We start from the raw sequence: 26,908 nt of genomic DNA, 5'->3' as shown, positions 1-26,908 counted from the left end.
TGGATAAGGAGAACAAAATTTATGGAGGAGTTTAGCTCACCTAAAAAAGCAAATAGAAACCGTCAGAATCCGCGGCTGTCGTCGACCGCTTTGCGTCTAAAAAAAGGAAAAAAGTCTCATCTCGTTGTCTATTTTTTTTATAATAGAGAGATGTAGGTTCAAAGTAACTCAGTATTAAATTCCATAAAGTCATTGTATTCTAGAATATATCTTCAGAGATGTACCGTGAGCAGAATCCTGGATACTCTCTTTTGTATTCTGAACACATTAGCTCCAGTACAGCCCACCTCTTTTAAATTATATAATAAATGATCAGGTGTGGGACATGACCCGGACACAGACAGGCAGACACGTTTAAATCACCCCACACATGTTTATTTACATTACCCATATTTACAATATCTGCGGTGGGTGCCTTGTGCCCTGTGTTGGCTGGGATTGGCTCCGGCGGACCCCCCGTGACCCTGTGTTCGGATTCAGCGGGTTGGAAAATGGATGGATGGATGGATATTTACAATATTGCTCCTCAGTCCCCCAAAAGTCCTGGCCAACACACACAATGCCTTCTCTTCTTCAGGATGCCTCTTTGCCTCTTCCAGACCTCGTCCGTCTTCCACCCGACTCAAGTCCTGAATGAAGGGAGGTGGCCCCTTTTATAGCCACCCGGATCTGCTCCAGGTGCTTCCTGGTAATTTTCCACCGGCACTCCTCAGTGTGGCAGAAGTGCCAGCTGTGTACCCGGAAGCACTCCGGGTGTCCCCGATCTTCTTCCCCCCCAGCACTTCCGGGTGTGGCGGAAGTGCTGAGGTCCAGGGCTCCCAAGGCATCCGGGCACCCCCTGGTGGTGACCACGGGCCCCTACAGGGATGAGCTTCCAAGCTCTGTACCCATGGTCCCCATAGGCACCAGGGTGGTTGCCCCCATGTGGTCTGGGGAAGGCGTTAGCCCTCTTCTGGTCCTCCGGGGTGTCCCAGCCGGGTCGCCCCACCAGCCACCTGCGACACGGGCTAGGAAGCTGGTTAAGTTAAGCTTAGATGATACCAAACTTGGTGGAAGGACATTTAACGTAGAATCAGCTTGGAGAGCGTACAGGGATGGCCGGCATAACCATTAAGGCGCATTAGGCATTCACCTAGGGCACGGATTATAATGGGAGGTTTTGGAGGTGGGGGGTTCTGGGGAGGGGTCCAGCCACACAGGTTAGCTACCGATCAGTTGGTTGGCACACTAATAAGCTTGGCCAAGGGCACAAAATGACCCATCACTGGCACTGGGTACAGGCTTGGGTAGATTTGTGGACAATTAAATTTAATGTCAGTTGATGTAAAATATCGGTAGAGTTTCTTGGCAGCCTTTGTCGATTTTTGTAAAGCGTTCGACTCAGTTGATCAAGATGCCCTGTGGGACATCCTGAGGGTTCGCGGGATCCCCTCGAGGTTGCTGGATATCATGGCCAGCCTATACACTGGCACTGGGAGTGCTGTGCAGAGTGGAGGCAGAACCTCTGCGTTTTTCCCAGTTGATTCTGGAGTCCGTCAGTGGTGTGTTCTGCTCTTACTCTGTCCAATGCTTGTATGGACTGGGTGTTGGGTTGGCTCGTGGATTCACTGAAAGATTCACTGATCTTGATGGAGTCAATGGAGGCTCTGATCCGGGAGCTCGAGAGACTGAGCGAGGGGTCTGAGTGTCTGGGCTTGTGAGGGTCCTGATAAAAACCAAAGATCCAGACCTTTAATGACCTCTTGGGCAAGGCCATCAGCAGTCTGTCTGTCTACGGAGAGAGTGTCGACCTCATTGAGAGGTTTACTTACCTCAGCAGTGACATTCATGTCTCTGGTGAATCTTCCTATGAAGTCAGTAGATGGAGTGGGAGAGCATTGGGAGGTCATGAGGTCACTAAAAGGGGTGTGTGGAGCTCCTGATATCTATGCAAAAGGACGAAGGTCCAAGTCTTTAGAGTCCTGGTGCTTCCTGTCTTGCTATATGTTTGTGAGACATGGACGCTATCCAGTGACCTGAGATGAAGACTGGACTCCTTCATGTGTGTCTCTCCAGAAAATCCTTGGGGACCGTTGGTTTGACTTTGTGTTGCTCATGGAGCCCTGAATGAGGCACATAACCTGCATTGTGAGGGCGCGTCAGTTACGGCACTACAGCCATGTGGCACGATTCCCCAAGGGTAAGATCCTCATTGCTGGGGACCCGAGTGGCTGCACCAGGCCAAGGGGTCGCCCACGTAACACCTGGCTGCGGCAGATAGAGGGTTATTTCCAGAGTGTGGGACTGGACCGCGTGTCTGCCTGGGGGGTTGCAAACTGGGATACCGAGTTGTTTCGTCATGTTGTGGGTGCGGCAACTCACTGTACCAGTGCATGCTCCCCAACTTAACTTGACTTGACTTGATGTAAAGTGTTACACGTAAAAATGTGAGAGCTGAATACATAATGCCAGGTCTAAAACTTGAAAGTACCTGATATGAGAAGGACCCAGAAGTCCCAGTGGACTCGTCGCTATTTACATCCAGGTGGTGGACAGAAGTGATGAAGAAGGCTAAAAGGATGATGTCAGGTCATATAGCGCCCTGCGGTGGAGAGCAGAAGTCAAATGAGGTTGTTCTTAAGCTCTCTGAAGCACTAGTGAGTGTCAGAGGTCTCTGTGACAGGACATGCCAGACACTCAGATGGGTGGTTGACCCCCTAACAAGGAGCATAGAGGTGACATAAAACAAAGGCCTTTTGTTAAAAACGGAAGCAAAGTAGACAAGTCATTAAGTGAAACGGTCAATAAATAAGCCATGAAAATGTTTCTGGTCGGTACAAAAGAGAAAAGTGGATGAAATCAGGAAAGAATTAAAATTGCAAAGCAGTAAAACGTCTTCCTTAAAATGAGTCTCTGAGAGTAAGACCACCTTCACTGCTAACTTTTAGCTGATGCCAAGGGGCAACCCATAAGGAGTGTCACTAAGACCATGTGCACCCATCATTATCCAAAGTTTCTTCCCTTTTCTGCTCTAGTCAGTGAAGACCCCCACTCTGGCACCCCCATGGACTCTAAGGTTTTCCCAGTGGCCACTGTCAACTCTTCTCTATCACCAATGGTGTGACGTGCCGACACTAGGGAGTCCCGTTAGCGCTGCTTTCGATGGCCTGAGCCACCAACCTCACGTCTTGCTCGTCGTATACGAGCCATCCACCTCACGACATCTCTGACATATTCCTCAGTGGGCTTCCTCTACCTTGGCCCCCAACTCGCTCTCCTGCTCCTGCAACTCAGAGTCAGTTTAAGAGAAACTCCTTCTCCTTCCTGACTGAGCCTTTCATTTGCATCCCAGAACCTTCACAATGAGTGACTTCGCCACTCCACCTGCTGCCGCACTTAAAAGCTTTTCTGTCCTCATTAACCTCACCGGTTGTAGCTGATAGCCAATAATTAGCCACCTGCGGTGATTAGCCAATTAAAACAGGACCAGTGGGGGCATTGCATCTCCAGCACAAAGCACCCCTCTTTTAAAAATAAGTAAAAGCCAAGGTGAAGAGCACGTCGCTGTTCATGTGCCGCACCTCACTACGGTGAGACCTCATCTGGAGGGCTGTGAGCAGCTTTGGTCTCCATGTTACAAACAAGTCAGAAAATCAACTCATAGCGTAATGTTCAAGTGTGCGACAGAAGGCGCTGCAAGCGCTGGAGCCCTCGATGGACTGAGTTCAGTATGGAGGTTCTAGGATGTTCTCAGTCCATTTTGGATTTGTGTCCTTTTGGAGACATCCAAAGACCGACCGACCGACCGACCTATCTATCTATCTATCTATCTATCTATCTATCTATCTATCTATCTATCTATCTATCTATCTATAGTGCCTTTCATATCTATCTATCTATCTATCTATCTATCTATCTATCTATCTATCTATCTATCTATCTATCTATCTATCTATCTATCTATTATATAGTGCCTTTCATATCTATCTATCTATCTATCTATCTATCTATCTATCTATCTATCTATTATATAGTGCCTTTCATATCTATCTATCTATCTATCTATCTATCTATCTATCTATCTATCTATCTATCTATCTATCTATCTATCTATTATACAGTGCCTTTCATATCTATCTATCTATCTATCTATCTATCTATCTATCTATCTATCTATCTATCTATCTATCTATCTATTATATAGTGCCTTTCATATCTATCTATCTATCTATCTATCTATCTATCTATCTATCTATCTATCTATCTATCTATCTATCTATTATATAGTGCCTTTCATATCTATCTATCTATCTATCTATCTATCTATCTATCTATCTATCTATCTATCTATCTATCTATTATATAGTGCCTTTCATATCTATCTATCTATCTATCTATCTATCTATCTATCTATCTATCTATCTATCTATCTATAGTGCCTTTTATATCTATCTATCTATCTATCTATCTATCTATCTATCTATCTATCTATCTATTATATAGTGCCTTTCATATCTATCTATCTATCTATCTATCTATCTATCTATCTATCTATCTATCTATCTATCTATCTATCTATCTATTATATAGTGCCTTTCATATCTATCTATCTATCTATCTATCTATCTATCTATCTATCTATCTATCTATCTATCTATCTATCTATTATATAGTGCCTTTCATATCTATCTATCTATCTATCTATCTATCTATCTATCTATCTATCTATCTATCTATTATATAGTGCCTTTCATATCTATCTATCTATCTATCTATCTATCTATCTATCTATCTATCTATCTATCTATCTATCTATCTATCTATTATATATTTCCTTTCATATCTATCTATCTATCTATCTATCTATCTATCTATCTATCTATCTATCTATCTATCTATCTATCTATCTATCTATTATATAGTGCCTTTCATATCTATCTATCTATCTATCTATCTATCTATCTATCTATCTATTATATAGTGCCTTTCATATCTATCTATCTATCTATCTATCTATCTATCTATCTATCTATCTATCTATCTATCTATCTATCTATCTATAGTGCCTTTTATATCTATCTATCTATCTATCTATCTATCTATCTATCTATCTATCTATCTATTATATAGTGCCTTTCATATCTATCTATCTATCTATCTATCTATCTATCTATCTATCTATCTATCTATCTATCTATCTATCTATCTATTATATAGTGCCTTTCATATCTATCTATCTATCTATCTATCTATCTATCTATCTATCTATCTATCTATCTATCTATCTATCTATCTATTATATAGTGCCTTTCATATCTATCTATCTAGCTTTCGCTGTGCATGCTGGGTGTTTGCTCTGGTGCGAGTGGCTTTGGTGGACGTTGAGTGCGGTGAGTGTTTTTTTTCCCTAAACTTTATCTCTTTTTTCATTCTTTTTTTCATTTCTGTCATGCTTTTGAACTGTTATTGAAAGGTTTTGAGTGTTGTTTGTACTGAGTGGCGTTTTGGCCACTGCAGCCGGTATGGCTGCGAATTTAGAAACCCTGAGCCGCCGCCACGGAATAAAACTTCTGTTAGAGGAGTTTGTCCCGTTGGAGACGGCAGTTTTAGCAGTCGGTCAGGTGGTCGGTTGTGAAAATATTAAATCGGCTTCCAGAATGAGCGGCTCGATTGTTTTATTCTTAAGTTCAGTAGATCTGGTCTCAATAGTGGTGGAAAGAGGTGTAGTTGTTGATGGATCTTTTGTTCAGGTAACTCCGCTGGGCACCCCAGCACGCAAAGTAATTATTTCAAATGTGCCGCCGTTTATAAAGAATGAAACAATTGAAAAAGAGCTGGAGCGCCATGGCAGACTTGTTTCTAAAATTCGTTTTATTCCATTGGGGTGTAAATCCCCAGCATTAAAACATGTTCTGTCCTTTCGAAGGCAGGTTTACATGGTTTTGAACAGAATTAACGAGAATCTCAATATTGCAATGAAGTTTAAAGTTGATGGATTTGATTATGTGATCTTTGTGTCTTCTGATGAAATGAAATGTTTACGGTGCGGGAGTGAACTCCATCTGATTAAACATTGTCCCGAAAAGAGAAAGAAAAACGAGGCAATGAACATGAAGTTCAGGAAAGGTCGGAAGGTGAAGTTCAAAGCCGTCCTGTAGTAGCTGGGAGCCGAGAGATTGTAGACGAGGGGGAGGCAATGCCTCAGGGGGATGAGGAAGACATCCCAAAAGGTAATCCAGATGAGAATGAAAGTGGTTTGAATACGGAGATTTCCGTAACAGTACCGGGCAGATCATGGGGAGATGTGGATGTGGAAGAGGAGGATGGAAATATTGATATTGAGAAAGACGGCGAGTTTAGACGCCCAGGGCGGAAAAGGCATGGACTAGAAGACGGTGGTACAACTAAAAAGCAGATGAACACGAGTCGGGGATCGGGCGTAGAGGGCGGAGATCCTGCTGATCCTCTGTTTAATGCTAAGGGGGCTTTTGCAGTTCTCGCAGAGACGGTAGATGACGGTCCTGCCGTGGTGAGCGCAGGGGAGGAGGGTGATGGAGAAATGTCAGACTGTTCAACCATCTCGGACTCCCAAGATTTAAGTGGCAGGGGCGGTTACAGCGCCCAGAGCGTTAAACAGTTTTTACAGGCGACGGAGGGCAGGAGAAGGGTGAACGTGGCGGATTTTTTTCCTGATGTGAATCTTTTTATATCATCAGTGAGTAGTTTGAGAAAAGACAAGACCATGGCCACAACGTTTAACATCAAAGAGCTCGTGAGATTAAAGAATATCACGAATAGGTTGAGGAAACAGGCTAAAAAATGAAAACTGTAATGGATAACATTTTTAGGAATTTTCCGCCGTTGTATCTGTGGTGGTCACTTGGTTTGGTGCTAAGTTGCTGTTTACATTTAATCAGTATGGCGAACTTGAAATTGGGAAGTTTAAATATTAATGGTGGGAGGAATCCAAGTAAGAGACTGACGCTTTTTGAGTTTCTAAATCAGAAAAATCTGACAGTCACCTTTTTACAGGAAACCCACATAGACGAGACAAACCAGTGGGAGTGGAGCAGGGACTGGAAGGGGGACTGCTTCTTTAGTAATGGGACAAATGTCAGTGCGGGGGTGGCGGTCTTGTTTGGCAGCAGTTTTCGAACAGAGGATCATAATGTGCATGAGGTAGTGAAAGGGAGGCTACTGAAAGTAAAAACGAAAGTAAATGGCTGTTGGTTCACTTTTCTTAATGTATATGCTCCAAATAATGGGAATGAAAAACTTGATTTTTTTAAAGTATTAGCAGATGTTTTAAGTCAGTGTGACCCTGAGGAAGTGCTGATATTGGGTGGGGATTTTAATTGTACCCTTGACCCTCAGAGGGACAGAAATAACAGCTTGGAGCCACACCCCCTATCTGCACGGGAATTGGGGAGGATAGTGGGGGAGACGGGGCTGGTGGATGTGTGGAGGAGTAAGCATGGAGACAGCAGCAGGCAGTACACATGGGGAAAGATAACTAGTGAGATCCTTTCTATGGCAAGACTCGATAGATTTTACACCCTTAAACACTTTTTGGGTCTATTTAAGGAATGCTCCATTGTCCCCACTGGTTTCTCAGATCACAGCCTAGTGGTCTGTACAGTTCTATCAAGCACCTACAGGCCCCGCAGTGCTTACTGGCATTTTAATGTACTCCTACTACAGGATCAGAGATTTAAAGATATTTTTAATTATTTTTGGAGAGGTTGGAGGGATTCAAAGAAGGAGTTCAACAGCTTACAGCAGTGGTGGGAATTGGGGAAGAACCACATTCGATCCTTGTGTCAGCAATATACCAGAAATGTCACACGGTTGTTACAGTCAGAAATGACAGAGCTGGAAGGCAGAATATCTCAGATTGAACAGCTATTAGGGAATGGCTCAGATGAAACACTTACGGAGAGTCTCAAAGCAACAAAGAGGGGGCTCTCACATTTACTAGATACAAAAGCTCAGGGGGCTCTAGTAAGGGCTCGCTTCCAGCAGTTAACTCAAATGGATGCACCAACACAATATTTTTTTAGTTTGGAAAAAAAGAATTCTCAAAGTAAAATTCTACACTGTGTGAGTAAAGCTAATGGTGAAAAGACACAGGACTTGGGTGAGATAAGAACTGAGGTCCGAGTGTTTTATGAAAATCTGTTTTCTGCTGAAGGAGGTGGTAGTGACGAAGACTTGCAGTCCTTTCTAGAGGAATTACCACAGCTTTCTGAAACAGATGCCACCGAGCTGAACAAAGAGCTCACTATGGCAGAAATCTTGGCAGCAGTGAACGAACTTCATAATGGAAAAGTCCCTGGGATTGATGGCATTCCAATTGAATTTTATAAAGAATTTTGGGATGTCATTGGCCAGGATTTGTTAGAAGTGTTCGAACACAGTGTTAAATCAGGTGTGCTACCTCAGAGCTGTAGAAGGGCAGTGATCACACTTCTGCCAAAAAAAGGTGATTTGTGCCATATTAAGAACTGGAGGCCTGTGTCTTTACTTTGTGCAGATTATAAAGTCCTGTCTAAAGCCTTGGCTAATAGAATGCGCACAGTGTTAGTGAAACTGGTGCATCCTGACCAGAGCTACTGCATCCCTGATAGGTCCATTTTTAATAACATTTTTTTAGTTAGAGATATTATTGCTGCAGCAAAACTGTTCAATTTTAGAACAGGATTTATTTCAATTGACCAAGAAAAAGCCTTTGATAGAGTCAGACACTCATATCTATGGAACACTCTCAAGGCCTTTGGATTTGGGGAACAATTTATAAAGTACATTCGGCTGTTGTATTGTGACATTTCTGGTATAGTTAAGGTCAATGGTGGTTTGTGTGCGCCTTTCAGCGTCCAAAGAGGAGTCCGACAAGGCTGTTCGTTATCAGGGATGCTGTACGCCCTCGCCTTAGAGCCATTCTTAGTGAACCTGAGAAAAGTGCTGACTGGTCTCTCCATTCCTCACTGTACTGGGAATCCTGTAAAGGTCACGGCCTACGCAGACGACATTGTTGTTTTTATCACAAATCAAGAAGACTTTGATAATCTTACTGACTGTCAAAGGAAATATGAACTGATTTCCAATGCTAAAGTAAACTGGAGTAAAAGCAGTGCTTTGTTAGTTGGAGACTGGGCTGGATATAAGACACCGAGTTTACAAGGAGAGATGCAATGGAGCACAGGAGGGATTCTCTACCTGGGAGTACATCTAGGAGATGATCACTATGTCCAGAAGAACTGGGATGGACTCTTGGAGAAAGTGGTAGCTCGGTTGGCCAGATGGAAATGGATACGATCCCAAATGTCGTACAGAGGTCGGATGTTAGTAATTAACAATCTGGTGACTTCAAGTCTGTGGCACCGGTGTATCTGTCTGGAGCCTCCACCACAGATTATTCAAGAGATTCAAAAAACTGTTGTTAATTTTTTTTGGGATGGTCTTCACTGGTTGAGGAGGGGCTTATTATACTTGCCACTTGATGAAGGTGGGCAGGGGATTATGGACATTGAAAGTAGAATTATTGCCTTCCGCCTTCAGACAGTGCAAAAACTGTTATACTCCATAACGCCCGAGCCCTGGATGAATCTAGCACTGCTTTTTTTTAACCATGTGGGACAAATGGGATTGGGCAAAAGCTTAATATGGTGTCATCTTGAGAAACCTGAGACCTTACAAGTACCAGACTTTTACAAGAGTCTTTTTAAAGCTTGGCAATTTTTATCAATTCAAAGAGACTGTGATGACCTATCATTGTTTTGGATTCTAGAAGAGCCCATTGTATTTAATCCAAATATCTGCACCACAATAGGACAGTCTGCAAGCTTTATTCATAGTCTCTGTAGAAATAACATTACACAATTAAAACATTTAATCACCTGGGATGATTTTAATTGGAAAAGTCCAGAAACGGTAGCAGCAGAAACAGAAGTGCACTCAGTGCGGCTTGTGGGGAATTTCCTAAAACAAGTTAAAGCATCTCTAGGAAGTGAAGTAAGGACACTCCTGCAGACCACCTTTAAAGACCAGCTGAAGCCACCCGAAGATCAGACTTTCACTACACTTGTGGTGTCTCCAGTAGGAGATTGGGACAATAGTAACACCAACAGATTACTTTCGATAAAAGATCTGAGAGACTTGCCCTTGCACACCATCAAAGGAAAACAGCTCTACAGGATCTGCGTAAAAATAAAGAATCAGGATCAACTGAAAGCAGTGAAGGCCGACACACCCTGGAGGACGAAGATTGTCATTCCTGAAGGAACACTGCCAGCCTGGAGAGCGCTATATAGACCACCATTGACCAGTAGGGTAGGGGATTTACAGTGGAGGATATTGCATTGTATAGTTGCTGTGAACTCCTTTTTATCAGTTATTTGTCCAGGGGTTTTAGATACCTGCCCTTTCTGTGGGTTAAGGGAGACTGTATGTCACTGTTTTATGTTTTGTGAAAGATTGGGGGCTTTTTTTAAAATGATAAAGCAGCTGATTGAGGGTCTGGGGGTCTGTTATAATAGGATGGTGTTTGTGTTTGGGGTAAAGAGCTCAAAAAAAACAAATACAAATGTTAACCTGGTTAACTTTATTTTAGGACAGGTGAAACTGGGAATATGGAAAACCCGGAAAAATAAAGTTAAGGGAGCAGGCAACACAGACCCCTCAGTATTATTTAAAATGACTTGTAAAAGTAGAATAGAAGTAGATCTGAATTTTTATAAATCTACTAGAAATCTTTCACAGTTTAAGGAAAAGTGGTGTGTAAATAATGTATTGTGTAATTATGACAATGATGAACTGCACTTTGTATTCTAGTTATAATTTGATTATTAATAGAATATGTATGAGCAGAAATCTATATAGTTTTTGTAATAAATGAGTGGAATTGTGGGAATGGAAGGGCTGGATGAAGGGGCGAGGGTTTGGGTGGGTATTTATGAAATAAAGGGATGGACTGGGAGTATTTAGAGTTTCAAAATGTGATTTTATTATAGTTTTTGTACCCGTGGTTAGATTTTGTGTTTTTAATGTATTTCATACTGAATTTAATAAAGTTGTTATTTAAAAATAAAAAAATATCTATCTATCTATCTATCTATCTATCTATCTATCTATCTATCTATCTATCTATCTATCTATCTATCTATAGTGCCTTTCATATCTATCTATCTATCTATCTATCTATCTATCTATCTATCTATCTATCTATTATATAGTGCCTTTCATATCTATCTATCTATCTATCTATCTATCTATCTATCTATCTATCTATCTATCTATCTATCTATCTATCTATTATATAGTGCCTTTCATATCTATCTATCTATCTATCTATCTATCTATCTATCTATCTATCTATCTATCTATCTATCTATCTATCAATTATATAATGCCTTTCATATCTATCTATCTATCTATCTATCTATCTATCTATCTATCTATCTATCTATCTATCTATCTATCTATCTATCTATCTATCTATCTATTATATAGTGCCTTTATCTATCTATCTATCTATCTATCTATCTATCTATCTATCTATCTATCTATCTATCTATCTATCTATCTATCTATCTATCTATCTATCTATCTGTGCCAGTTAGTTATTAGTTTCAGGCCCCCGAATGCCAACAAACACTCAATGACTTTTTTTCTGTGTGTTTTGCGGGTTTTTTTGTATTTGACTCCTGTCTGTCTCATCAGACGTCACAAACTGCATGTGTTAAGTTCCTTAACCAGTCAATTTGTGTTTTGTTTTTGTGGATTTCATTTGCTGCAGGTACAATGGGAATGCATAAATCCAAAATACAGAGTGAAGAAAAAGAATTACAAGAATTCAGGAATCGTAATTCTAAATCAGTGCAAGGTATTTGCAATATTTTCTTATACTATTAGTCATTCTAGTGTGTGTTCAGACCATAGTATCTGTGTGTATGTATATTTATTTATCTATCTATTTATGTATTTATTTATTTAAAGAGCTTCAGTAAAAATCCAAATAAAGTTCTATTTCTTTTGAGCATGTTTTAAGCATGCATGACAGGTTTACATGCTAAAGTGACATGAAAGGAGCTACTGTATATAACACCATGACCTCCACCAGAAAAAGCAGATTAAAATTATGAGATGAGAAACTACTGTATATAATAGACAGATATAAAAGGCACTATCTATCTATAGATAGATAGATAGATAGATAGGAAAGGCACTATATAATAATTTAGTATAAATGTACTGTATCATACTTAGATAAGAAAGGCGATTGTTAGAGAAGAGAACTGACACAGAACACAGTATGTTGCACATCCCTGACTCCAAATAAAGTAAAACAAGAGTAAAAAAAAACATCAACAGTGGATAGGATGTGAGTGTGCCATTCTGCAGAGGGCACAATAGAGAAGTTTCTAGAACACAGTGCCAACAGCTGCTTCAGCCAGAGCCCTTAAGCTTTTTTTTTTTTTTTGCTTTGAAGCAGACTTTTCTTTAGAGTGACAGTCATATTAAGTGGCACCAGTCTGTAACATACTTTCAGTGTTTTCCATTTACATTTTGCCATGAGACATTCAATATTGCAGAACATAGATGTCATTTTTAAAGTACATTTATTTCAAATTGTCTGTATGCTAATAGGCAGCACAGTGGCGCAGTGGGTAGCGCTGCTGCCTTGCACTTAGGAGACCTGAGGTTCACTTCCCGGGTCCTCTCTCCGTGGAGTTTGCATGTTCTCCCCGTGTCTGCGTGGGTTTCCTCCCACAGTCCAAAGACATGCAGGTTAGGTGCATTGGCGATTCTAAATTGTCCCTAGTGTGTGCTAGGTGTGTGGGTGTGTGCCCTGTGGTGAGTTGGCACCCTGCCCGGGGTTTGTCTCCTGCCTTGCGCCCTGTGTTGGCTGGGATTGGCTCCAGCAGACCCCCGTGACCCTGTAGTTAGGATATAGTGGGTTGGATAATGGATGGATGGATGTATGTATGCTAATAGACAAATAGAAATCAATGGCACTATATAATAGTTTCTACTGTATTGCATTCAAAGTGTCCTATTTAGTATAATAAATTCACATTGTCAGGGTGTGCCATCCTAAGATCCCCAGTCCCCATATGATGCTTGAGTGTCAGCTCCCCGTCACTCAGGAGATGAGCGCCATAGAGGAGAGCAGATGCCCGACTCGTGGGCCACGGACTGCCGTGATCCTCGGGCTTCTTCACATGATGGGGTCTTAATTCCATCATTTCTGTCAAAGTGTCCCTTTTCAGTTGACTTTCTGCTGCATTTGGCTGTCATTGTCACAAAGGGTGCGCCGTTGTCACCGCCAGCCTAACAATATTTGCCTGCACAGTCTTTTTTTTTTTTTTAAGAAGTGAATATCAAAATCCTTCCACCTTGACAATGTGCACATCACACACTGCACTTCAGAATCTGAAGCACATCAGACTTGAAAAGATTTCCGGACGGCTTCCTTATATTTCTGGATGTATCACATCATGGACTCATTCAATTTAAAAATGTGGGCTCCAGCCGCCGCTGACATTCTCTCCTGCAGGTCCTCTAATTACCTGGAGAAACAGCAGAAAGGCAGAAGCGCACAGAAAGTGACAGCAAAGGCAGGGCCGAGCCTGGTCATGGCGGGCAGGACTCGCTGATGAGCTCACCCGGCAGATGCCAAAGGGTTGAAGGCTTCGGTTTTTGTCAAAGAGTCACATTGATGGCATTCAAATCTTCAAACCCTCTGATTAGAGAACACCATAAACTCAATTTTGAGGTTGCTGATTGTGAATATGATTATATTTTTGATTTCTGACTTTTTACCGGTGGTCCTGACCTTTTAAGAGTCACACTCAGAAGGTTCAGAATGACACATTTCTAAGATAGGCATGTGGGGTATCATATAAGATTATTACAAGGTCAAAAATTACGACAGAGTCGTGGGGTCCAGCGTTTAGGGGGCATCTGTTGGTGGATGGAGACTCACTGATGTTCACTTTACTGACGATGCTGTGATCTTCGCAGAGTCAATGGAGGCTCTGATCGGGGCTCTCGAGAGACTGAATGAGGGGTCTGAGTGTCTGGGCTTGTGAGGGTCCTGATAAAAAACAAGAGCCAGGCCTTTAGTGACCTCTTAGTCACGGCCATCATCAGTGTGTCTGTCTGCGGAGAGAATGTCGACGTCGTCATTGAGAGGTTTACTTACCTCAGCGGTGACATTCATGGGACTCTGGTGACTCTTCCTATGAAGTCAGTAGACGGACTGGGAGAGCATGAGGTCACTGGAAAGGGGTGTGTGGCACTCCTGATATCTAAAAAAGGACGAAGGTCCAAGTCTTTAGAGTCCTGGTGCTCCCTGTTTGCAAGACATGGACACTATCCAGTGACCTGAGATGAAGACTGGACTCCTTCATGTGTGTCTCTTCAGAGGGTCCTTGGGCACCGCTGGTTTGACTTTGTGTTGCTCATGGAGTCACAAATGAGGCACATTATGGGTGGTCAGATAATCGAGAGTCCACCTTATGAGTAGGATTTAGGAGTCGTAGTGGACTCTAAGCTATCGACTGCCAGACAGTGTTGAGAAGCCATTAAGAACACTAACAGAATGTCAGGTTATATAGCACCTTGATGTGTGGAGCACAAGTCACAGGAGGTTCTGCTCAAGCTTTATAACACACAGGTGAGGCCTCACCTGGAGTCCTGGGTGCAGTTTGGGTCTTCACAAAAGACATAGCAGCACTATAGAAAGTCCAGAGAAGAGCAACTAGGCTGATTCAGGCCAACAGTGGATGAGTTATGAGGAAAGATAAAAGAGCTGAGCCTAACACTTGCATTAGGTTGACATCTTGTTAGGTTTTAATTCACAATTGGAGGTCTGAAAATCGAAAGTCCACCTTATGAGAAGGACTTAGGAGTCGTAGTGGACTCTAAGCTATCGACTGCCAGACAGTGTTGAGAAGCCATTAAGGAGGCTAACAGAATGTCAGGTTATATAGCGCCTTGATGTGTGGAGTACAAGTCACAGGAGGTTCTGCTCAAGCTTTATAACACACTGTTGAGGCCTCAACTGGAGTCCTGTGTGCAATTTTTGGCCCAACAGACATAGCAGCACAAGAGAAAGTCCAGAGAAGAGCGACTCGGCTGAGTCCAGGGCTACAGGGGATGAGTTATGAGGAAAGATTAAAAGAGCTGAGCCATTACAGGAGATGAAGAGGAGACCTGAGTGACGTGTTTAACATTATGAAGGGAATCAGTCCAGTGGATCGAGACGGTGACTTTAAAATGAGTTCATCAAGAACACGGGGACACAGTTGGAAACTTGTGAAGGGGAAATTTCACACAAACATTAGGAAGTTTTTCTTTTACACAAAGAGTAATAGACACTTGGAATAAGCGACCAAGTTGTGTGGTAGACAGTAGACCTTTAGGGACTTTCAAAACTCAACTTGATGTGTTTTTGGAAGAAATAAGTGGACAGGACTGGCGAGCTTTGTTGGGCTGAGTGGCCTGTCCTCGTCTCGATTGTTCTAATGTTCTAACTGTGAGGGAGCGTCAGTTACGACACTGCGGCCATGTGGCGCGATTTCCCGAGGGCGATCACCTCACAGGATCTTCATTGTTGAGGGCCCGAGCAGGTAAACCAGGCCAAGGGGACTCCCACGTAACACCTGGCTGCGGCAGATAGAGGGTCATTTCTGGAGGGTGGCACTGGACCCCCTGTGTGCCTGGGGGGGTTGCCAGCATGTTTGTCATGTGGTGGGTGCACCAACGCGCTGTACCAGTGCAGGCTCCCCAACCTAACTTGACCTGACCTGAACAATTACCAATGTGATGTTATTTGTGATTGTTTTTAATCTTACAACCAAGAATATTTAGTCTTTAAACATTTAGATTGAAGCACACCTTTTCACATTTTAAATATCTAGCAACACTATTGTTATTTATTATGTTGTTCTACATCATTATATTTCTTATGAACACCTCTAATTAGAGCCTCTTACGCTAACTCAGACTTTTTAAATACATCTAAGTTGTAATGTCTATACTAGGGTCATAAGTCACGGGGTGAGAATTTCAGTAAAAGCCATTCAGCGACCTTAAAGATGGCTTATACAAGAGAGCCGCTGCAAGTTTACTTCTTTAAGGACGCTGACACCCAGCTAATGAGATTGTTCTGCCACCACCGAGAGCCACAAACGCGTCACATAATTAACTCGTTGTCAGAAAACAATAAAGAATGCGCATAGCAGGTGAAGGCCGCTTAGCCTGGGATTAATTGCCTTGAGCACGGTGGCGTCTCCCTTCTGGGACGTGCGTCTTCATTAGGTACGAGGGAATGGTGCCCTTTGCAAGGACTTCAGATATATTTCATAATGTAGATTGAAAAAAGTCAATTGAAAGGAAAATGATATTTACTTTTTATATCTTAATTAATTTATGCTATAAAATTGTCCAGTTCTAAAGTGTGTTGTTTGTACTGCATGATGCATCCCCAGTAACAATCGCATACATGTCACAGCCATTGTTTTGTGCTTTTCACAGCAAGAAAAATCATAAAGTGTTTAAAAAACACAATTTACAATATAATATAATATAATATAATATAATATAATATAATATAATATAATATAATATCTGTGGTGGGCTGGCACCCTGCCCGGGATTTCTTTCCTGCCTTGTGCCCTGTGTTGGCTGGGATTGGCTCCAGCGGATCCCCGTGACCCTGTAGTTAGGATATAGCGGGTTGGATGATGGATGGATGGATAATATAATATAATATAATATAATCTATACTAATAAAAGGCAAAACCCTCACTGACTGACTCACTCATCACTAATTCTCCAACTTCCCGTGTAGGTGGAAGGCTGAAATTTGTCAGGCTCATTTCTTACAGCTTACTTACAAAAGTTAGGCAGGTTTCATTTCGAAATTCTATGCGTAATGGTCATAACTGGAACCTGTTTTTTGTCCATATACTGTAATGGAGGAGGCAGAGTCACGTATCGCGTCATCACGCCTCCTACGTAATCACGTGAACTGAAAACAAGGAAGAGATTTACAGCACGAGTCAAACGCGGGAACGAAGGTAAATGACGTTAATTGTTGAGTGTTTTTTAATACTGTGTAAGCATACATATTAACACATGTGCAATTAAACGTGTGCATTTACGGGGTGATTTCTCAGGCTTAAAAGCTCGCCTTTTATTAAAAAGGTAAATGCAAACTGTTTTCATTCTGAAGGGCACAAACCACGTTGGATTTCAGATAAATAAGCGCAACATATTATCAGTTGTATTGTATGCTTAAAATACATATAGACATGTCTTAATCGTTAACTAATAGTATGGGATGGTGTTTTTCGACTCGCGCCTTGATTTAAACGATTCCATGTCTTGGTGGGTTTGCGTAGCTTATTGTCAATATCTTTACACCTGTTTTTAAGGCTTATTGACTGAAACGGGCTTTCACGAAAAAAGTTAGGGCTTTGCTACAGGATACACCCTCCACAAGTTAAGGAAGTAAAAATAAAATATATATTTCTGTTTTATTTAAACCTTTTAAGTTCGTATGCATAGCCCCATTTGGCTGCTTTAGTTTTTTTTTTTCAGTAATATTTAATCTCCTTAAAGAAAAACAACATATGCATTTTACTTTTTTTGTATCTCTTTAGTAATATTTTAGTGTAAAAGGATAACCAGTATTTAAACCTTTTATGTTACTTTATAAAGTTATTTTACACAATGTTGAAAAATTTATAAGAAAGCTACATATTTTGGCAGCTGCTGCTTTAATTTTCAATGAAATGAAAAAAGCTCTCCAAGAGAAAACCTCAATGAAGAAGAAACAGTTTGCACTATCTAAAAAGGAGAAACCCTCATTTATAAAGGTTTGCTGCAGATGACTTAACTGAAAAGAAATGAATAATTCCTATGTGTATAATACATATTTATCTATTTGACTTATGCCTTTATTCCAGCAACTTGCAACATCTGAGGTACAATTTGTTACATTACTTTTGTTTTTTGCAGCACAGGCAGGTGAAGTGACTTCCTCAGGGTCACACAGTGGAACTGACAAGCTCCGGGTTTGCTGAAATATTACTGAAGAAAGAAAAAAAACGAAAACGGGCAAATGGGGCTATGCATACAAATGTCCATCCATCCATTATCCAACCCGCTATATCCTAAATACAGGAGCCAATCCCTGACAACACAGGGCACAAGGCAGGAAACAAACCCCGGGCAAGGTGCCAGCCCACCGCAGGGCGCACACACCCACACACCAGGGACAATTTAGAATCGCCAATGCACCTAACCTGCATGTCTTTGGACTGTGGGAGGAAACCGGAGTACCCGGAGGAAACCCAGACAGACACGGGGAGAACATTCAAACTCCACGCAGGGAAGCGAACCTGGGTCTCCTAACTGGCACCTTTCACTGCGCCACCATACCGCCCACATACAAACTTAAAAGGTTTAAATAAAACAGAAATATTTACCTTTATTTTTACTTCCTTAACTTGTGGAGGGTGTATCCTGTAGCAAAGCCCTAAGTTTTTTCATGAAAGCCCCTTTCAGTCAATAAGCCTTAAAAACAGGTGTGAAGCTAAACTTGCAGCACCGCTATTCAATTACACTCGCCTAACGCCTCTCCTAAGGGGACATACTGTGGGATCTGGGCATCAGTCAAAGCACCAATCACAGGCCCGATTAGAAAGCGGGAAGCTGTGATTTGTCGTCTCCCTCCCATGTAACAATCACAGCCCGTGTTACAACGCACTATGTATGTATGTGTATATGTATATGTGTGTGTATATGTATGTGTATATATATGTTGATATGGGTGTGTGTGTGTATATATATATATATATATATATATATATATATATATATGTGTGTGTGGATGTGTATATGTATATATATATGTATATATAGATATATGTTTACATAACCTCTTTAACACACTACTTCTCTGCTGCGAAGCGCGGATATTTTGCTAGTATAATATATAAAATCCAATGTCTTGTCTGTCTGTCTGTCCGCTTTTCACGAGAGAACTACTTAATGAATTTAGATCATTTTTTTCTAGAATTTTCTTGAACATTCCGGTTGATTTTGCGACTTCTCTCATTGCGCTATGTATTATAGTTCGCTTGTGATACCGATTTATTTGTGGTAATCCGAAAGACACGCAGTGGGCTAAGGAGAGGGGGCTGGGCCTTCCTAACTCACGCGCCAGCCTTGGGGTGTGTATCTTATTTCCGCTTAGCTAGCGAACGAGAGGACTTCTTAATGGATTTAGATCGGGTTTTTTCTAGAATTTGCTTGAACATTCTGGTTGATTTTGTGACTTCTCTCATCGCGCTAAGAATCATACTTCGCTCTAATCCGAGACAGAGGGGGAGGCATGATGTCAGGAGTGGGGAGCCCCACCTCACTGTTCTGCTTCACTTCTGTGCGGGTGAAGCCGCGTGGGACGGCTTATATAACATAATCGAATAGAGGGAGAAGTTATGGTGTGTTTACTCACGTAATAATGAAGTGATAGAAATGAAATAAACGCAGTGTATACCTTGATAGGTGTGTAAATGATCCAATCACATTCCGTGTTGGAAATGGTCGCCTTCTTCTTGCCAACACAGATCGACACGACGATCCATATTGGCAAAGGGGAATCCGCATGCCTTGTATGGATGATGGCAGCAATATCGTGTTCAATGTTTCGCTGTAACTGTTCCTGTGTACGAAGCTTGTTCTTGTACGCTTTTCCTTTCAGTGCACCCCAGAGAAAGAAATCTGGAGATGAATAATCCGGGAAACGAGGTGGTCCGTAGTCCCATTAAAATTACCCATTTGCCAAGACAACCAATTTGGGCCATGCTGTGAGCTGACATCTGATCTGCTGTGAGCTGCCCCATCTTGCTGGAAATGACCTTCCCTGATATCACGGTCATCCTGTTCATTCAAAAATAAGTCAAAAGGAGTGTCAGGTCTCACTCGTTCGTACATTTATCTGGGAATGCTGTGATCTTTATTTCGTTTGCTTCATGATTAAGGCACTAATACATCATAACTTGGGTCCCACCCATTAGAATCACCCTAACGAAAGGATAAAGGTGTCTGTGTGTCTGCCCGGTCACCATGTCTTTGCCATTTTAAAACATGGTGCCTCACAAACATTTTTAGTAATAAAATGTTTTCCAGGATGGCACGGTGGCGCAGTGGGTAGCACTGCTGCCTCGCAGTAAGGAGACCTGGGTTCGCTTCCCGGGTCCTCCCTGTGTGGAGTTTGCATGTTCTCCTCGTGGGTTTCCTCCAACAGTCCAAAGACATGCAGGTTAGGTGTATTGATGATCCTAAATTGTCCCTAGTGTGTGCTTGGTGTGTGTGTGCCCTATGGTGGGCTGGTACCCTGCCCAGGGTTTGTTTCCTGCCTTGCACCCTGCGTTGGCTGGGATTGGCTCCAGCAGACCCCCGTGACCTTGTAGTTAGGATATAGTGGGTTGGATAATGAATGGATGAATGTTTTCCATTTGTCATATAATCAGAAGATGCTTCACAAACATTAACACTGCTTTACTGAATCCCATACCACATGGCATATAACAGAGACAAATGCATTTTGTGGTACACTGCAGATGTTAACACTGAGGTCCATCCATCCATCCATTTTCCAACCCGCTGAATCTGAACACAGGGTCACGGGGGTCTGCTGGAGCCAATCCCAGCCAACACAGGGCACAAGGCAGGAACCAATCCAGGGCAGGGTGCCATCCCACCACAGGACACACACAAACACACCCACACACCAAGCACACACTAGGGCCAATTTAGAATCGCCAATCCACCTAACCTGCATGTCTATGGACTGTGGGAGGAAACCGGAGCGCCCGGAGGAAACCCACGCAGACACGGGGAGAACATGCAAACTCCACGCAGGGAGGACCCGGGAAGCGAACCCGGGTCCCCAGGTCTCCCAACTGCGAGGCAGCAGCGCTACCCACTGCGCCACCGTGCCGCCACACTGAGGTCTATGGTGATTATTTTTATGTGCCCTAGGGGACTTTGCCCCCTGCTTGCTTCGCTCGCCAACCCCCAGGCAGGCACTACATGCTAGCCTCTTTGCGGTTCTGCTGCTCGTGTATGGGGTTGCAGATGTACAATTTAAACAGATTTTTATTTTCATGAGAATTGTTACATATGTATAATAGAGCTAACTGTTTTACATTACAACAAGTAATTAACCATATTAAAAAATTGTAAAACATAATAATTATGTTTCATGTTGCGTTAGAGTTTTTCGTTGCATTATACGATTTTGTTCTGTTTGGCTTTAAAATTAACACGCAAATACTTTTAAAACTTACACTTTTACTGTAAAACTTCAGTAAAAACAATTTTTTCAATTAAGTTTTCATCAATATCGCATTGAATTTTGATTCTGTGTTTGGACTTACATCATGACAACGCAACGTATAACTGCCCGTGAGTGAATTTCGTTTCTTTCTCTCTAATACATAAACCGACTTTTCACATGTTTGTCTCTGTGATTTGTTAATTATCCTCGCAAAAGTTCTTCTAACGGGAAACTGTAAATGTTTTAATACGAATGGCATATCGCGATCTCCTTTGGTGTGTAATGTTATCCCCTGAAGATGGACTACATTACCTTTCTTGGGATACGTCCTTCTTTCTACAGTAATTCATGTGGTGGAAGACCAGACGGTGTTAACGGTTGTAGATATTCTTCGTGATGCTGTAAGTCGATGTTTTCATCTTCTGCACCATCACCACCAACTGTTTCAGCAGAGTCTATTGATACGCATTTAACCAATTTGACGTGTAACCAATCGACAATTCGTTTGACTTCATCGTTTCTCGGTGCTAGGATTGCACGTGTACTCATTTCTTCTGTTGATTACCCCTCGGGATGAAATTCTTCAATAAGATTTGGACATAATACGTCTTCTTTAATTGGGAACTTAAAGTGAGGAAAACGTTAAAATTTATAAGAGCTGAGAGAGCAGGAAGTGTGACTGACAAAAGCATTCACACCAATGAGAGGTGAGAAGACTGTGGGCGTGGTTAAATATGGTTGAGAGGAGGGCGGGACTTTAAAAAAGTTCATGGCCAAAGTCTCATCTCACGGGACTTGGAAAAGTCTTGTCTCGTTGCAGGACTTTTATTATATAATAGAGAGATATACAGTTAGGTCCATAAATATTTGGACAGAGACAACTTTTTTCTCATTTTGGTTCTGTACATTACCACAATGAATTTGAAATGAAACAACTCAGATGCAGTTGAAGTGCAGACTTTCAGCTTTAATTCAGTGGGGTGAACAAAACGATTACATAAAAATGGGAGGCAACTAAAGCATTTTATGAACACAATCCCTTCATTTCAGGGGCTCAAAAGTAATTGGACAATTGACTCAAAGGCTATTTCATGGGCAGGTGTGGTCAAGTCCGTCGTGATGTCCTTATCAATGAAGCAGATAAAAGGCCTGGAGTTGATTTGAGGTGTGGTGCTTGCATGTGGAAGATTTTGCTGTGAACAGACAAAATGCGGTCAAAGGAGCTCTCCATGCAGGTGAAAGAAGCCATCCTTAAGCTGCGAAAACAGAAAAAACCCATCTGAGAAATTGCTCCAATATTACGAGTGGCAAAATCTACAGTTTGGTCCATCCTGAGAAAGAAAGCAAGCACTGGTGAACTCAGCAACGCAAAAAGACCTGGACGTCCACGGAAGACAACAGTGGTGGATGATCACAGAATCATTTCCATGGTGAAGAGAAACCCCTTCACAACAGCCAACCAAGTGAACAACACTCTCCAGGGGGTAGGCGGGCGTATCGATATCCAAGTCTACCATAAAGAGAAGACTGCATGAAAGTAAATCCAGAGGGTGCACTGCAAGGTACAAGCCACTCATAAGCCTCAAGAATAGAAAGGTGAGATTGGACTTTGCTAAAGAACATCTAAAAAAGCCAGCGCAGTTCTGGAAAAACATTCTTTGGACAGATGAAACCAAGATCAACCTCTACCAGAATGATGGCAAGAAAAAAGTATGGAGAAGGCGTGGAACAGCTCATTATCCAAAGCATAGCACATCATCTGTAAAACACGGTGGAGGGAGGCAGTGTGATGGCTTGGGCGTGCATGGCTGCCAGTGGCACTGGGACACTAGTGTTTATTGATGATGTGACACAGGACAGAAGCAGCCGAATGAATTCTGAGGTGTTCAGAGACATACTGTCTGCTCAAATCCAGCTAAATACAGCAGTCAAAGTGATGCATGATACAGATGGACAATGACCCAAAACAAACAGCCAAAGCAACCCAGGAGTTTATTAAAGCAAAGAAGTGGAAAATTCTTAAATGGCCAAGTCAGTCACCTGATCTTAACCCAACTGAGCAGACATTTCACTTGTCGAAGACTAAACTTCAGACAGAAAGGCCCACAAACAAACAGCAACTGAAAGCCGCTGCAGTAAAGGCCTGGCAGAGCATTCAAAAGGAGGAAACCCAACATCTGGTGACGTCCAGGAGTTCAAGACTTCAGGCTGTCATTGCCAGCAAAGGGTTTTCAACCAAGTATTAGAAATGAACATTTGATTTCCAGTTATTTAATTTGTCCAATTACTTTTGAGCCCCTGAAATGAAGGGATTGTGTTCAGAAAAGGCTTTAGTGGCCTCACATTTTTATGTAATCGTTTTGTTCACCCCACTGAATTAAAGCTGAAAGTCTGCACTTCAACTGCATCTGAGTTGTTTCATTTCAAATTCATTGTGGTGATGTACAGAACCAAAATTAGAAAACAGTTGTCTCTGTCCAAATATTTATGGACCTAACTGTAGATAACAGACATTTGGACATGAACCCAGCATACGCAGACCTAAATAATAAAAGAGACTTTATGACAGTATTCAATGCTCACAGGGTAAAACACAGTAAAGCACCAACGCTGTCCTGTCTTGCCGCCAGTCCTACTGCCTCCACTCCTCCTCAGGCTTTATCCTCTTCCTCCCGACTCTGACCAAAGAATGGTGGGGACTGGCTCCTTTTTATAGGGCACCTTCCAGGTGCCTGACAAGCTTTTTCCGGCCACACTTCTGGGTGTGGCAGAAGTGTGGCCAAATAGGGCCCTGAAAATCTCCACGCACCCCCTGACGGTGACCACGGGCTCCAGCAGGGTTGAGCTCCCATGCTGATGACCTGTGGCCCCACTGGAAATCAAGGGGGCTGCCCTCTGTCAGCCTGGGGGAGAAACTGAAAATACTTTACCCGGTCCTTCCACACTCGGGGCGTCCCAGCCGGGTAAGGATTCTGGCCGCCTGCCACACTATATATATATATATATATACACACTGTGGAAAGACAGCCCCCAGACACAGACAGACAGACACCAGGATGTCCAAAACACACATGTCCACACAATGCCTTGTTACCAACAACTCTTCTTTCTTTCTTTCTTTCTTTCTTTCTTTCTTTCTTTCTTTCTTTCTTTCTTTCTTTCTTTCTTTCTTTCTTTCTTTCTTTCTTTCTTTCTTTCTTTCTTTCTTTCTTTCTTTCTTTCTCTCTTTCTATATGACCTCCACTCCCCTCCTCATAAGCTCCGTCTCCTTCCTCCCAACTCCGGCTCGTCTACTGGAGGGAGGCGGCCCCTTTTATAATAACCCGGATGGGCTCCAGGTGCTCCTTCTGACGACACTTCCTGGAATGGCAGAAGTGTCAGATGAGCACCCAGAAACACTCCGGGTGCCCCTGGGATTTCTTCTGGCAGCACTTCCTAGTGTGGTGGAAGTGCTGCCATCCAGGGTTCCAGGGTGGCCACGTCCTCCCATAGGGATGAGCTTCCCAGCTCCATTCCAGTGGCCCCCAAGCAGAACAGGGCGGCTGCCCACTCTCGTGGCCCAGGGAAGGTATCGTCCCTCTCATGGACCGTCCAGGCATCCCTGGCACAATACGTACTGTCGCAATAATGAGACATACTCTGATAAAGGTTTGGGGCAGCCACCCGTATATTCTGGTATCCTGGCTGCAAAGTCATTTTCTTTATGAAAATACACGGCACTGATGTGCATACAACTGAGTCCAAAACAAGACTGACAAATAGGGGAAAGGGGAAGACAGGAAGTGAGGTCATAAGTATCGGGCCCATGTTGTTTAGCCATTTGTTCCTGCCCAGACGTGACATCACAGGGGTCGTAGCCAGTAAGGTCTCCTTCCATTGGCTCGGTCCTGGAAGTGACGTCAAGAGAGGCAGATGGAATCTCCCGGGAATGGTCTACAGGGAAGAGAGAAAAAGAGTCAGTGCACTCTGCCACCTCCCGGCCTGTCTCAGAACTGCCATCACTCAAGCCCTTTAGCTGCCTCCCATGCGCACGTGTGTGACAATACATACATATATACTGTGACGGACGGACGGGTCCCAGGCCCAGCCGGGACGCCCCTTCAATGTGTACTCAGGGGGAGCAGCCCTGGACGGTACAGTACCTCCCCCTGGATGCTGGATGGCCGCCCTCCCTGGGTTAGAGCAGTGCCTCAGTCTCTCGCAAGGCTTCATGGGAAATGGAGTTCTCCACAGCCCTGTTGGGGTCTGGGGTGGTCGCCAGGGGGTGCGGCATGGGTCCCTGAGCTGGACTAATCTTCAGCCCCACCCGGGAGTGCAATTGGAAACAGGTGATCAAGCACCCAGAGCACTTCTGGGTGGGCCATAAAAGGAACCAGCAACCACCACTCAGTGGCCAGAATCGGGAGGAAGAGGACGAGGTTGCCTGGGAGGAGTGGTGGTGCCAAGGTGGAGAGGATTGTGATTTAAATTAAGTGCTGTTGTGGCAGGGGTGTTAACGGGGAAGACGTGCCCTCCAGCTGAAGAAAAATAAAAGTCTTGTGTGTTTTTACACGCACCTCCGAGTGAGTCTGTGCCGGGTCGGGCGCCATATAGCGCCTTTATCACAACACACACACACATAGGATTCAGAAAATATTGAGCCCTTTCACTTTCTACACATTTTACTGTGCTGTAGAGTAAATGTTAAATAAATACATTTGCCATTTGGACCACCAATCTACCCTCAATAACCCATAATGACAAAAATAAGAAGTTTTCAGAAAAGTCTTCAAATGCAATAAAAGTCACCTTTAAATCTCATATTATGGACCTCGGCAGGACCGGCACAGGATGGGGTACTTTACGCCCCCAGGCACTGTTGGTCGTAAGCGCCTAAGAAGAGAAGTCCAAAAGAGACCCCCCCCCCCCACCTTTAAATTGGTGCATTCGGATCCGTAATTGAAATTGACAAAGGGGGCTGGTGGGGGGGGGGTGGTCGGTCACCCCTTTGTAGATCAGCATCCTCACAGTCGCATAAGAAACAGATGTGTGGTAGGTGTCTGGGGAGGGGGTTTGCCGCACCCCCAGTTCACGACACCCCTATACCGGGGCCGACTCGGCCTATTCCTAGAGTTGGCCCTCCTCATCCTGTAGACACAAAGTTAAACAGGGGGGGCTTCCCCTGGGATCCCAGCTCTCAACATTATCTCTGTTTTTCTCATTTCACAATACATGATTAAGACACAGAAAGTTCTCTGACATTTGAAACCTCTAAGCCCACACATGGATTTAAAAATAATGAATTCCATAATAAAATGTGAAACTTAAATCTGTCTGTTAACATTTGTGGCCACTACAGCTAGTCTGGGGTGATGATTAATGAATCAACTTGTCGTTGTCGTCTGTTAAATTCTATTAGTAGCTGTTGGCAAGAGGACAGCAAGCCACCGACGTGTTTCTTAATAATAATAATAATACATTTTATTTATATTGCACTTTATATTTTAGCAATCCCAAAGTGCTACAGAGTAAAAATAGAATAATAAAAAACAGAAGAATCTATAAAATACTTTAACAAAATATCTTTCTAAAAAG

At 42.8% G+C, this 26,908-nt stretch overlaps 1 protein-coding gene across 1 annotated transcript in view; it reads left to right on the top strand.

The window, feature by feature from the left end:
• The window catches only part of LOC114663947 (copine-4), a 391,714-nt gene that overhangs the window by 288,376 nt on the left and 76,430 nt on the right, over positions 1 to 26,908 (top strand). The window contains exon 8 of the mRNA XM_028817904.2: positions 11,774 to 11,860. Coding sequence (XP_028673737.1) covers positions 11,774 to 11,860 — 87 coding nt within the window. The remainder of the gene's footprint in view (positions 1 to 11,773; positions 11,861 to 26,908) is intronic.

Source organism: Erpetoichthys calabaricus, chromosome 13, assembly GCF_900747795.2.
Source record: "Erpetoichthys calabaricus chromosome 13, fErpCal1.3, whole genome shotgun sequence".
Lineage (NCBI taxonomy): Eukaryota > Metazoa > Chordata > Cladistia > Polypteriformes > Polypteridae > Erpetoichthys > Erpetoichthys calabaricus.
Note: the sequence above shows the minus strand (reverse complement) of the source record. Positions and strands in the feature narration are given on the sequence as shown.